General features: G+C 48.2%; 4 protein-coding genes across 4 annotated transcripts; 2 read left to right on the top strand and 2 right to left on the bottom strand.

Annotated features, from left to right (window-relative positions):
- Positions 1-158: 158 nt before the first annotated feature.
- N7484_005448 (transferase family protein) lies at positions 159-5,352 on the top strand (the record flags this gene model as incomplete). The annotated part of the gene is made up of 6 exons (XM_057115867.1): positions 159-594; positions 660-1,045; positions 1,113-1,878; positions 1,938-1,990; positions 2,050-2,472; positions 2,551-5,352. The coding sequence occupies 6 exons, from the start codon at positions 159-161 to the stop codon at positions 5,350-5,352; spliced, it is 4,866 nt and encodes a 1,621-aa protein (XP_056971750.1).
- Positions 5,353-5,803: 451 nt separating this feature from the next.
- Positions 5,804-7,525, top strand: N7484_005447 (glycoside hydrolase family 43 protein; the record flags this gene model as incomplete). Its single annotated transcript, XM_057115866.1, has 4 exons — positions 5,804-6,205; positions 6,264-6,720; positions 6,778-6,948; positions 6,993-7,525. 4 exons carry the CDS (start codon positions 5,804-5,806, stop codon positions 7,523-7,525), a joined length of 1,563 nt encoding a protein of 520 aa, XP_056971749.1.
- A 249-nt stretch (positions 7,526-7,774) lies between these two features.
- N7484_005446 (uncharacterized protein) lies at positions 7,775-9,418 on the bottom strand (the record flags this gene model as incomplete). Its single annotated transcript, XM_057115865.1, has 4 exons — positions 7,775-8,395; positions 8,451-9,062; positions 9,109-9,279; positions 9,356-9,418. 4 exons carry the CDS (start codon positions 9,416-9,418, stop codon positions 7,775-7,777), a joined length of 1,467 nt encoding a protein of 488 aa, XP_056971748.1.
- Positions 9,419-10,912: 1,494 nt separating this feature from the next.
- On the bottom strand, positions 10,913-11,833 carry N7484_005445 (uncharacterized protein; the record flags this gene model as incomplete). Its single annotated transcript, XM_057115864.1, has 4 exons — positions 10,913-11,301; positions 11,358-11,473; positions 11,546-11,556; positions 11,633-11,833. 4 exons carry the CDS (start codon positions 11,831-11,833, stop codon positions 10,913-10,915), a joined length of 717 nt encoding a protein of 238 aa, XP_056971747.1.
- Positions 11,834-12,591: the final 758 nt, after the last annotated feature.

The following is a 12,591-nucleotide window of genomic DNA, read 5'->3' as shown; positions in this document are numbered from 1 at the left end:
GACTTGCACTCGGAATTGCAAGCTCGGTTATTCTCATGTTCGCTGGGCCGCCTTGATACAGCGTTGGTGGAGCTTTTCCTAATTGTACAATCCACAATTCCCTTGTTTCTCGGGCTGCAGTATACCATTTTGGGAGAACTTTGCTACATTGAGTCACCATGGCTCCAGTGAAGATTTACCCTTACCAGTCAACTGAGAGACCAACAAACAGCCATGTCGGGCCTGGCGAGATTTCTCTGGGCAACTCTTCACACCCTTCAGATAAGGTGAAAGAGGTCTCGCGGCTCATTCTAAATATTTTCCTCGCGCATGCTCTCAATAAGTTTGAGTATTCAAAGGATCACCTTGAGGACTCACAGAATGGCTTCCTTGCTGTCATCGCTCGGTTTGTTGCCAAAGGAGAGCGGATACAGGCTTGTCTTCCCGCTTTCCCCTTCAAGTCGGCCAACAAGGTATATAAGGTGCTTGGCAGTTTGCCGGACATGGCAGAGAAGCTGGCCCTTGAACGATTGAATACGATTTGTATACGCATTGAAGAAATTTACAGTCCAGGCGCTGAGATTGTCATCATCTCAGATGGAATTACCTATAACGGTATGCGAATAGCTTTCTCCATGCAAATTGACTGACTGCTAATTACTTAACGTTCATATCAACAGACCTGTTGTGCATCTCTGATCAAGAAACCTGGATGTATGGTGAAGCTCTGCGTAAAATGGTCGTCGAAAAAGGATTCAACAACATCTATTTCTCGAGAATCAGAGACCTTCTCGACTTTCCGCTACCCGAGAAGTTGAATGAGATTGTCTACGTGGCTAACTGTACCACATTCCGTCGCTTGCTCTTGAACAAGTATGGCAAGGACAGCCTTGACATCGACCAGGAAATTGCCACGAATCCAGATACAAAGTTGACATATCTTGGATATAAACGCTTTCTGGAATCGGATCTTCAATATATCTTTCCTCGAGGACAAGGTCGTTCCGCGCACAGCTACAAACGGGATTGCAAGTACGTGGCCAAGCAGATGCTCATTAGAGGATATGTAAGCAAAAAGAATTCACATAGACCTTTACTCCAATCTCGAATGTCAGTCTGACTTAACGTGACAGGCATTTGCAGCGGCAATCCGGAATGCCTTCCCCAATCACCTGCGTCTTTCAATCCATGAGTCTATCTGCGGTACCAAGCTACCTATCAGTTTACTGAATACAAAAACTGGCTTCACGACCCCATGGCACTGCAGTGTAGCCCAGTTGGCGGATGGAGTATGGGTTAGCGGTCCTATGGGCGAATTAAGTCAGGATAGCCGTCTTGAACTTGTCCATGTCGATGGTAAACCCAGTCACTATCGGGAAAAGCTTCATCACGACAGCCTCCCTATCAGCGAGGGAAATGCAAGTTATCTTCAATCTGGCAAGTCCATCCATGTCAACCAATATAAGAATGGAGCCTCAAGAGGGGCGCAAATCACATCTTCCTCCAGCGAAATCTCGCTGTCTTCGTCCGAGGACAAAATACCGGAAAGTGTTCTCACCACCCCAGAGATTCAATCAAACCACCTATTCTCGCCAGAGAATTCGGGATTGAATATCACTTTGGACAAGGAAATTGACTCTATAGTACCGAGGGAGCAGTCAAACGATACATTGTCGATTCCCTATGGCAGCAGACTCATTCCTCAGATAATGGACAGCCTTGCTGCTAATGAGCCAGAGAAGCCAGTTTTCTCTCTCTCAACACTCGTGAATGGGTCTCTCAAGCTCAAAGATGTCTCCGCTCGGCTTTTCGCCAGAGCAGTGAACAAGACTGCTTGTTGGCTTCGTGATCAGGTTGAGATTCCGAACGGAACACAACCCGTCGCCTACATTGGACCGCGTAAGTCAACCGGCGGTAGGCAAATTGCACCCGGGCACTTACTAAATTGATTGACTAAGACGATCTCCGACACATATTGTTGACGTATGCATGTATCAAGACGGGATATGCGGTAGGTCTACATCAAGAGATTGCGATATCAAGCTTCCAATTCTAATCTTAGCGTGACAGGCTCTTTTTCTATCGCCGAAGAATAACGCGGATGGAGCTCTTGCAGTGTTAGAGAGGACGGGCTGTAACATATGGGTCAATGCTGTCGACGCTTCGCCGCCAACCTTGGTCAAAGAAGTTCTCCAAAGACGATCTATGACTTGCTTACAGCTTCCTCTGCTCGACGAGCTTCTTGATGCCGACTTTACTGAAGATATTCCATATACGAAGACGTTCGAAGAGGCTAAGAACGATCCATTTTGCATCCTGCATACGTCAGGAAGTACTGGGCCACCTAAGCCTATTCCTTGGTCTCACGGGTTGATCGGAACGATGGATGCAGTCCGTTTACTACCACCGATTGGTGAAAATGCTGATCTTGTTCCATGGACCTCTGACTGGCATGAAGGAGATAAGATATACTCCTCATTCCCAATGAGCCATGTAAGTAAGCCACTGTTTGTATTATGCTGCGCTTGTATTGCTGTGCAAAGACCTACAAACTGACTGGAGTATTAATAGGGCGCTGGTATTATCATGGATATTCTGATGCCTGCACTTTTCAATCTTCACTGTGTCTTAGGGCCAGTTGGGGTTTTGCCGAACCTCAATCTTGTTGAAAGGTTGGCTTTGGATGCGAAGATTGATATATGGAGCATGGTGCCATCTCTGGTGGATGAGTTGGGTGAGACCCCCGAGATTCTGGCAAAGCTCGAGCCGAGCAAGTTCATCTGTGCATCCGGCGGTCCTGTCAGCCCCATCAGTGCTAGCAAAGTGAATGAGGTAGTAAGAGTGCTCAATCTGACAGGAACTACCGAAGGCCTTTTCATTGGAAATTTGAAAACATCACGAGAAGACTGGTTCTGGTTTTGCTTTCATCCCTACTCTGGCTTTGAATTCAAAGAGCTGGAAGCGGATACATATGAGCACTGGGTGCACCGCAACGAGCATTGGCCTCTTTTTCAAGGCATCTTTCACACTTTCCCAGACAAGGATTCGATCAATTTCAAAGACCTATACATTAAGCACCCTACCAAGCCCAATTTGTGGGCCTTTAAGGGAAGAAGTGATGACCTTGTTGTCCTATCAAATGGATATAAAATATCACCGCTGGAGACGGAGGCATTTATTACCATGCATCCAGCCATCAACGGATGTCTGATATTCGGTACCGGAAAGCCTCAAGCGGGACTACTCGTTGAGTTGAAGGATCCATCGAACAAGCCACCCGAGCTTATTGACAGTATCTGGCAAACCATACAGAAGGCCAACTCCATGTCTCAGCACAAAAACCAATTACTGAGAGATTTTGTCACTTTCACAGTTCCCGAGAAGCCTTTCTTCCGGACGGATAAGGGCACTGTGAAAAGAGCAGCCACCCTAGCTTTATATGCCGACTACATTGAGCGTTTTTACGATTCTCGCAGCGATGATATAGATGAAACGATTAGTCTGGATCTGAGGTCTGACAATGCGATGCAGGAATCTATCCGCACAATATTCAGCTCTTCACTCCCTGAAGCCCAAGTCGCCCCTCCGGATGTAGATCTTTTTTCACTTGGGCTCGACTCGCTCGGCGTTTTTGCGGCTGTTAAAAGTATTCGGGTGGCTTCAGGTCTGGGCGAAAAGATTGCACCTCGACATGTTTACGCGAATCCGACCATTGCAAGCATCACCTCCACCGTCGCCTTGTTAATGACCGAGCTACAGAGTGCCAGATCTAGTATCCCACTTGAAAAAAAACTGGATGATCCTGCTGGGATTAACGCCATGATCGCTCAGCACAAGGCGCGACAGTCCTTCAGGTTGAATGCCTTCGACTACGTCAACCCCAATCATGGGATGGGCATTATGCTCTACTTCTCTATTCATGAGGAAATATCATTTGAGCAAGTTTTTTCAAACCTCCAACAGGGACTGAATCGCACATTTGATATGATACCGGCTCTCAGTGGCAAAATGATGCACTGCTCCGAACAAGAGATTGGTTACACTAAAGGAGACCTCTGCGTGACTATCCCACCAAGTTCCATGGCGGCTTCTGCTCACAATCGTCTTGTGTACAAGGATATTTCGGACATAGTTCCATCTTTTGCGAACCTACGAGAAGCCGGCTTTCCCCCTTCGGCGTTCAAAGACGGTCTCGTACTGCGGGACGATCCGTTCCCTCGATTCCCAGCTGATATCTTCTCCGGTCAAGTGAACTTTGTCGCGGGTGGCTGTATTATCGCAGTTGACCTCAACCACTGCTGCCTCGACGGTCTGGGAGCTATGGTCGTGCTCAAGGCTTGGGCAGAAAACTGTAGATACCTGCAAGGGGACCGCTCTGCAACTTGCAGCTGGTATGACCCCGAAAGCTTTAATCACAGCCTACCGGAGATCATTCATGAACAAGAAGGATGGGCTCGGCCGGTAGAGGGAATTGACCCTGGAACATGGGGATTCTTGCCTTTCTTCCCACCTGACGACAACACAAGGCCGAAAGGCGACTCAGTTGACAACACCACATCCGCTACCAAGGGTCATATGCTACCACCTGTTCCTGAATTTGCTTTGCACAAAGTTTGGCCCCTTCCCCGTGCTGAAAGATGTCTCAAAACCACAATGTTCCTGATTGAGCCGGCCAAGCTTGAGAACATGAAGCAAGAGGTCATAACCGATCCCGAAGCTAAGGGAGTCATCACATCAATCAGTGACATTGTGCAAGCCTTCCTGTGGCGAGCTGCTATCAGAGTGCGATATAGAGTGGCCAAGGAGATACGAAAGCAGACTTTCAGACCTGACGAGGTGTCTATTCTTGAACTACCCACCGATGGCCGCCCGTTCTTTTCTTCCTTATTGCCCTCCACGTATATGGGAAGTCTGCTCATTCTCAACCGAGCAACCATGCCAATTGAGATACTCTGTTCAGATGAGACCAGCATAGGCCGCGTCGCTTACTTGCTGCGTCAGTCTGCTGCACGCATCACCCCTTCAGTTGTGCATGACGCGTTTTCGATCCTGCAGTCTTTACCGGATCATAGTCGCTTCTCTACTGCTAATATGGGCATTGAGCACATGCACGCTATGATCTCCAACATGATGCTATTCCCAAATAGTGAGGTCTACTTTGGGGACTCGTTCTTTGCTAACGGCGGATTGCCGGAATCTTTGAGACCCCAACTTGAGCGCGGAAACGGGCGATTTCGATTCCTGGTAATTCTTCCCATCAGGGAAGATGGAGGTGTTGAGTTTGTCCTGGGCACTCATCCAGAGGAGCTGGACCTGTTCCAGGCGGACGAAAATTTCACGAAGTACGCGAAACTTGTAGATACTTGCTTCTGAGCTCTCACTTTTGTAACGTATCAAGTTTGCATATTATTCCTACTCATTCAGTCTATATAATGTCTTTCGTCCTGGCATAATTAAATACTCGTTATGAAAGACCGGGGCTAAATCATGCTTAGACCTATTCACTATTTCTTTTACACGCAGAGAGAACTATGGTGGGATGGAAGGATGTGAAAAGGAAGATTGTTCATGACCACGAATGATCATTAACTTTTCCTTCTTGATCGGGAGTTTTGAGGACAAAAGCAGCTAGCCAAGGGAGGTTTAATGCATAAACACAAAGACAAAGACAAAATACGGGGAAGTGGATGCTAAGGCGCACCAAATCTATGATTTCTCCACCAATGAAACCGTAGCCGGAAATGATCCGCATTGCGGCACCTTTAAGACAGCCGCCTTCCTGCTGATGATGAGAACATCTGAACACGTATTGCAAGGTTCTATCATGAGTTTCACAAATCCCATCATACCGGGTTTCAACCCCGACCCTTCCATTATCCGAGTGGGTCGGGATTTTTTTCTGATCACTTCAACCTTTGAATACTTCCCTGGCATTCCAATCTACCACAGTTGCGATTTGATTCAATGGAAACTGATTGGACACGTTCTGACAAGATCTAGCCAGCTTCAGATAAACACCCCCGAGCCGGGAGGCGGTGTATGGGCGCCGACGTTGCGTTATCACCAAGGGGTGTTCTACGTGGCAGCTGCCAGCTTTTCGCGTTACCGACCGCAAGAAGATGACCGAGTCTGGCCACTGGGCTTCTATGTTCGAACAACCAATATTTGGGATGACTCTACGTGGTCAGATCCTGTTTATTTCGATCAAGTTGGATTTGATCAGGATGTATGTTGTATCAAGGCTCAGACCGGACTGCGGTGAAATGTTGTTAACATTTCTACAGCTTTTCTGGGATGACGATGGCACAGTTTATCTTTCGTCAACTTATAGAAAGCTTAAAAGAACTCCAAATGCCAATATCAAGGATTTTGCGGTGCACATATGCACCGTGGATCTGGACACGGGCCACTCTACATCCGAGCCGAAGTTGATTCGCGAGTCAGCCTCGGGTGTCGCAGAAGGTTCTCACATTTTCAAACGTGGTCACTATTACTACCTGTTTACTGCTGAGGGTGGCACTGAGAGCGGGCATTGCGAATGGGTCTCTCGCAGTTCACATGGACCGCTTGGGCCTTGGGAGCTTGGGCCGAATAACCCGCTTTGGCGGAACGGAGCCGAAGACGAAGTACAGAACACAGGCCATGTTGATCTGGTCGAAGATGCTCAGGGTCAATGGTGGGCGGTCCTTCTCGGAGTAAGACCTGTTCAACGTGGGAACAAATGGGAGGAATCAGTCCTAGGTACTTAAATGTTATAAACGTGGCCTCCTGTTGAGCCTTTCATTAAATCTGCCGCAGGTCGCGAAACCTTTCTCGTTCCGTTGAATTGGGAGAACGACTGGCCAGTGATTGATGGGGGGAAGATCACCCTTCAAATGACAGGACCTGGACTCTACCATCATACAACACCGGTATCCTGGAAGGACGAATTTTCGAGCCCTCGACTACAATTAGGCTGGTATAGAAAGAGTAAGACCTTCAAGCCTTGGCTATGACCTTGACTAACTTTCAAGATACCCCCTTGATAACCGATTACTCGCTTACGGAACGCGTGAATCATCTCCGACTTTATGGCGGCCCTTACAATCTGTCTATTCCCGCATGTCCGACACTGTTCTTACGCAAACAAATCCATAGATTTTGTACCTGGGAAACAAGATTGTCCTTCCAGCCAGAATCGGAACATACCGAGGCAGGGACAGTACTATGGTGGAACTATTTTACATACATTAGCCTTGGAATTCGGAAGCGCGGTGATAGTCGCATTCTGCAGTTCCAGCAATCCGGTGGATCTTGCATGGAGCATACTCTGTCCCTAACATCTGAAGTGGTACTCGTGATTGAATGCGGTGACCAATATCGGTTTGGATATCGCGAGTTGACGGATCCTGAAATTACTTGGATTGGTGCCATTGACAACATTACTGTGGCCAAATCACCACCTTTGGGAGCAGCATTTACAGGAATGATGCTTGGATTGTATGCATTTGGCGAACGGCAAAAGTCCTTGACTCCCGCCGATTTTTCGTACGCGGAGTTTCGATAGAACGAAACTTCGGATAGGAACTTAGCATTCTACTGGGGTCCATTTATTTCTACCTGTCATACAGCCTGAGTGTTACTGCGCCTGATGATCTACGGTGTGCAGTCATAATCATGAAATCAGAAATGGCAGAATAGAAAGTGACAAATGGCGACCACCTTTGGTGTACACATTAATATTGCAATTATCTCCAGTCCATGGCAAACACTACACAGCGCCATCTTGCTATGCGCTGGTGTGGGGAAAGTCGGACTATTGTAAAGGAAGAACCAAGATGGCCAGCCCGAGGGCCCACAGACTGCCCGAGACAGCTTTGGAGCCGACATTGGAGAGGACGACAGTAGATGTGGGCTTGGGTGGAGAAATTGGGAGCGTAGTAACAGTGGTCGATTTCGCTTTCGTGAAAGTTGATGTACAGGTAGTGTGTCCATGGGGCGAAGTGGAGGATTTCGTGTCTGGGTTACCAGTCACCAGGCTGACAACGGTGGTGGATGCATCCGTGTGGGTACTGAAGCCCACCTGTGGGACAGTCACGGTGTGAGAAGACCAGGAAAGAGTCGTGCAAGGAGGCTCAGGTGCCGATGTCATTGGGACGATATGTCCAGTAGGCGAAGGTGCACCGGTTACATGCTGGGCAGGCACACTGCTTGACGGTGTGGTGGTTGGAACAATACTGATAATAGCAGGATTCTTGGGAACGTAAGGGGCGCAAATTCCGGCGAAATAGGCAAGTGCGGAATCGGTTTCCTGTTGGGAGCTGCTCCAGGCATGAACGCAGGAGTTAAACTTGTCGGTAAACTCAGAGGAGGGGCAGAAGCACGCGGCATCACTGTTGGATGTACACTTGGGAACAGAGAGCCAGGTATTCAAGCACTTAGGCACCAGATCTGGGCAAGGGGGGAGGGCTCGGCGCAGCCGATGTGGTAACGGGCAGTGGGACAGTGGTTTGCGGGGGCTGCTTGACGGGCTCAGTAACCGTCGTGTGCCAAGGCGTGGAGGCAGTAACGGTGGCATGGTCAGGACAATCAGTCACCGAATCTGGGCAACGAGTCACAGTGACAACACGGGTAGTCCAAATGATCGGAGCTGTCACCACAGGGGGCTCATGAGTGGAAGTAGACACTTTCACAACACTGGTGGAAGGCTTGTGCGATTCAACTGGAGCTGTCGGTATAAACACAGCGGATGTCGAAGGAGACGGAGGAGCAACGAGCGGCCCTGCAGGCTTAGGTCCAGACGAACAGTCAAAGCCCATCTGATGCAGTTCCAGATCAACTTCGCCAACTTGATCCAGCACAGAGAGTTGAAACTTCACTGAAACTGCATCACCACACTGCTCATTCACGACGTCGCTTCCCATGGGAGAGGTTGAGGCTATCTGGCGGCAGGTCGAGCCATCTGCCAGAAGATAGGTCATAATGATATCAGCATCGCGTGAGGTGGTGATGTGGAACTTTCGAACGGAGAACGGTGCCTGCTCAGCGTCGATTTGCAACTCCCAGTTATCTTCCCGGGAGAAGACTCCCTCGATACATTTGCCCTTTTCAAAGTCAGAATGAGCAATGTCATCAGCCGTCTGTACTTACTCCTGAGGCGCGGCAGCCATCCTTGGGTGCAAACCCATCAAAGCTGAAGCCTTCATAACTCCAGTTATCTCCATTGCCCAGTTCAGACCAGTCAAAACCAGACTCTTGAGCCGTGGAACAATGGTTGTCGGTATTTTCTGGACTCGGATAGCAGAAGTCGGTACCCCACCACTAGCATATGTTAGTTTGAGTCACAAAATTGAGAACACTTTGTACGTAAGTGCATGCGTATCTCAGGAGAGCTTACAAGGCCACTTGGATGGGCGAGAGCCACGGCACTCAAAAACACGACAGATCCAATCAACTTCATCTTGGATGATGGAGCGGATTTATTTGCAAGTAGTATTGCGAGAATTAACGAGAGACAGCAACGAATCAGTATTAAAGTTCTTATGGGAAAGAATAAGTCTCACGAAGAGAAAAAGGAGAGACGAGAAAGCAGAAGGGCGAAGTTGTCGAGTTGTCGAGTTGTCGTTGATTTGGATCCTGAACAGCGCAATAGAAGGCTTTTAAATCTTCCAGTCGCTAAGCATGAAAGCCACCAATCTCCCCTGGTATCAATGAGGGACAAGGAGGCTTGCAATGATTGGATCGTTAGATCACTATTGACCTCCTGGTGCCAAATAACACCGATTCTTCTACGGAATGTGATGCCATCATCACACCTTGAGCCCTGGGCCTAGTTCCGAATTAAGGTCAGAGTTAGAGATCATACGCGGGAATTGAACCAATCATGGACATCCGCTCAACCTCCACGTGAGTTCTTGCTTCTCATCCCTTGGTCGATCCCAATCGGATAGATGGAATGTCAGGGGCGCCAATCACAGAAGTCGGACCTGGAAGCCGGACAATATTCCGTGACGCATTCTGTACAGTCCCTTGCCTTGTTCTCAGGAACAAACCTGTCTCTGCGAGCTTTGTTATGAAATCCAAGGTCTCGATACTTGGTTCTGCGGCATGTTACGTCTAGGTGGAAATTGCACAAAGGCCATCGAGGTGCCCCAAGGCGCATGGAATGTCCGGGTATTGTTTACAGGTCGTTCTTCTATATGTGTGTGGCATGAGAGTTGTTGTTTTCCAAGTTTTGGCTGGTCTCCATGTAGACACCCACGACCAAAATGATTGCGGCTCTTTGATCATCGTCTACTCTATCAGCCCGCTGAACCACAACCTCTGTTACGCCGGCGCCATTGCACGATATCCAATGTACCCTGAGGGTGGCTTATATCTGTTCCGAGGATCCGACTGGGCCATACGACCTCTGTTATAGGTGCCATATGTGTGCTTTCAAAGGCTCAAGATGCGACCAAAGCAGGTTGATCACATATCAACGGGGTTGTGTGTAACAAGCGAAGAAACTCCCTGCACTAGCCACATGATCACCTGGGTATACTCCTAGCTTTAGACCTCCTTATGGACTACAAACTCCCAAAGATAATGCCGATTGTATGTGCTGTCACAGAGACTGGAGTAGAGAAATGGACAATGATTGGTGTGTCTGTCCGAAGAGACAAGACGACTCATAGAGCAGCCGATGACGATAATGAAATGTATTCATGATACCATTCCAAAGGCAAATTCCTGGAAGCTGTGTGACAGAGGGAAACTCAAAGCCTTGCGACATGGACTTGAAGATTTGCTTGGTCCTGTCTGCCACTTATCTACTATCTCCCGCTTATTAACCCCCACCCTTCACGAGTGCACTCTCTTCCTCTCAACCCATCTTAGCTACATATGACCAACTGGCTGTTTGTCTGTCCATTACCAACCAATGCTTGCTTGGGTGTTGCTGCAGGTGATATTTCTAGTCTGCGTTCCACAGAGGAGTGATTGAGAAAGCTTGTACCCCGGTCGAAAAGGTCAGGCAAGTATCGACATTGCTGGGAGTGTAGGTCACCACTGCGTCACCCGAGCAGTCTTTGGCCGCAAAGCCTACAATCTCCCAGCCCTCGTTATCGACTGATGTGCCGCAAGCCCACGTATATGTTACCCCAAGATTGAGATAGTAGCAGTCCGTGGGGTCATTAAGGGTTAGATACGCGCCCAGGGTGGAGCAGGTATTATTCAGGCTGCTTAACTCTAGCTCGACGTCAAAATTGGTCGGGACTGCATAGGACGAGTTTGCAGGAACCGAGGTGATGGCACCCGTCAGATTGGAGAGAAGGTGCCCGTCATAATTGGCAATATACGTCTCTTTTCGGAAAATCAGTATGGTGATGAAAGTCTGGTTTTTTTGGCTTTTCACTTACCCAAATCTAAAGTGGTGGTTCCATCTTCGGATGAGTACGTGCCATCGCAGTAGCATTGCAGAGTAGATCCACTATCGACGAGCTGGCAGTCGTCGCAAGAAGACCAATAAGAGCCACTATAGATGAGTTTGGGTTATGAAAGTTCAATTAAAAAGACAGACCCGTGGACGGTGCATGTAAAAACTCACTCTGTTTTCCACTACCAATACCGACGTGTTAGTTGTCAGGTGGTTACTATGTCATTCCAAACAGGTGTTGGGAATATTACAACATACCTTAAGAGTACCTTCGCTATTCTCGATTTTATTAGGAAGGTACACGCTGCTTGTGATCTCCCCGGTGCCATCATCTGTGGGACAAGTCGCGATCAGCCAAGAATCAATTAGGGATATATCCGTGCATTCAGAGGAATATCCTTGTGACTGGACCAGAGATCCCAGTCCAAGGACAAGAAAAGTGACTTGCAAACACTTCATGATGGTGAATTATAGGCTGCTGGAGTGATATGTAAGAAATGTTGATTTTCTTTCATCGCCCACAGTCTTTCTCCAAGGTTATATATGCCCTCACCTGGCAGCCACAATACAACCTCATGACGCGGCCAGCTTATCCCCTTTGACTTCTTTATTCCTGCCGAAGCCTAGTTCCACACTTCCTGTCAGTCCTCCACTTCTATCACAATCCTTCTGAATAAGCCCTAAACCGGTTCAAGAACGACTTCGGCAATAATGCGCTAGTCAGGGACTTTGCTTACCTCTAACCTGAATAGAAGATGACCTGCATCGGGGATAAAACTCTTGGGATCAAGCTTCACCAAACTCGGTTGTGAATGCATTGAACCGGGATATTGATTGGCTCTTGGGACTTTGCTCCCCTAGTCAAAAGCTAGTGTAGTGTGGCCTTGAAAAATCTCCTGCAGTTGCCGCATTCCCCTATCCTTCTAACGCATTACTCCCATTTACAACTTTTGCCCTCAGTCAAAAGGAGTAACCAGGAAAAGAACCATCAGACGTTGCAGTGCAAAGCACGGCGTGTAAGAGGGACTTCGGGTTCCTTCATCCATTGACTGGCTGGTGTTCAGCTCGGGAAGTGGGGATATCTCACATCATGTACTAAAATATTTGCGTGAGGCTGTAAAGCGTGAACCAATGATATGAATATATTTGAGAATTGAGCCCCACGCCCGCGGAAATGAATACTGCCCCACAAAGTAAGCACCAATAGCTTAGCGAGG

Source organism: Penicillium longicatenatum, assembly GCF_028827895.1.
Source record: "Penicillium longicatenatum strain IBT 33135 chromosome Unknown contig_3_segment0_segment0, whole genome shotgun sequence".
Lineage (NCBI taxonomy): Eukaryota > Fungi > Ascomycota > Eurotiomycetes > Eurotiales > Aspergillaceae > Penicillium > Penicillium longicatenatum.
This window is presented reverse-complemented; position numbering and strand designations above follow the sequence as displayed.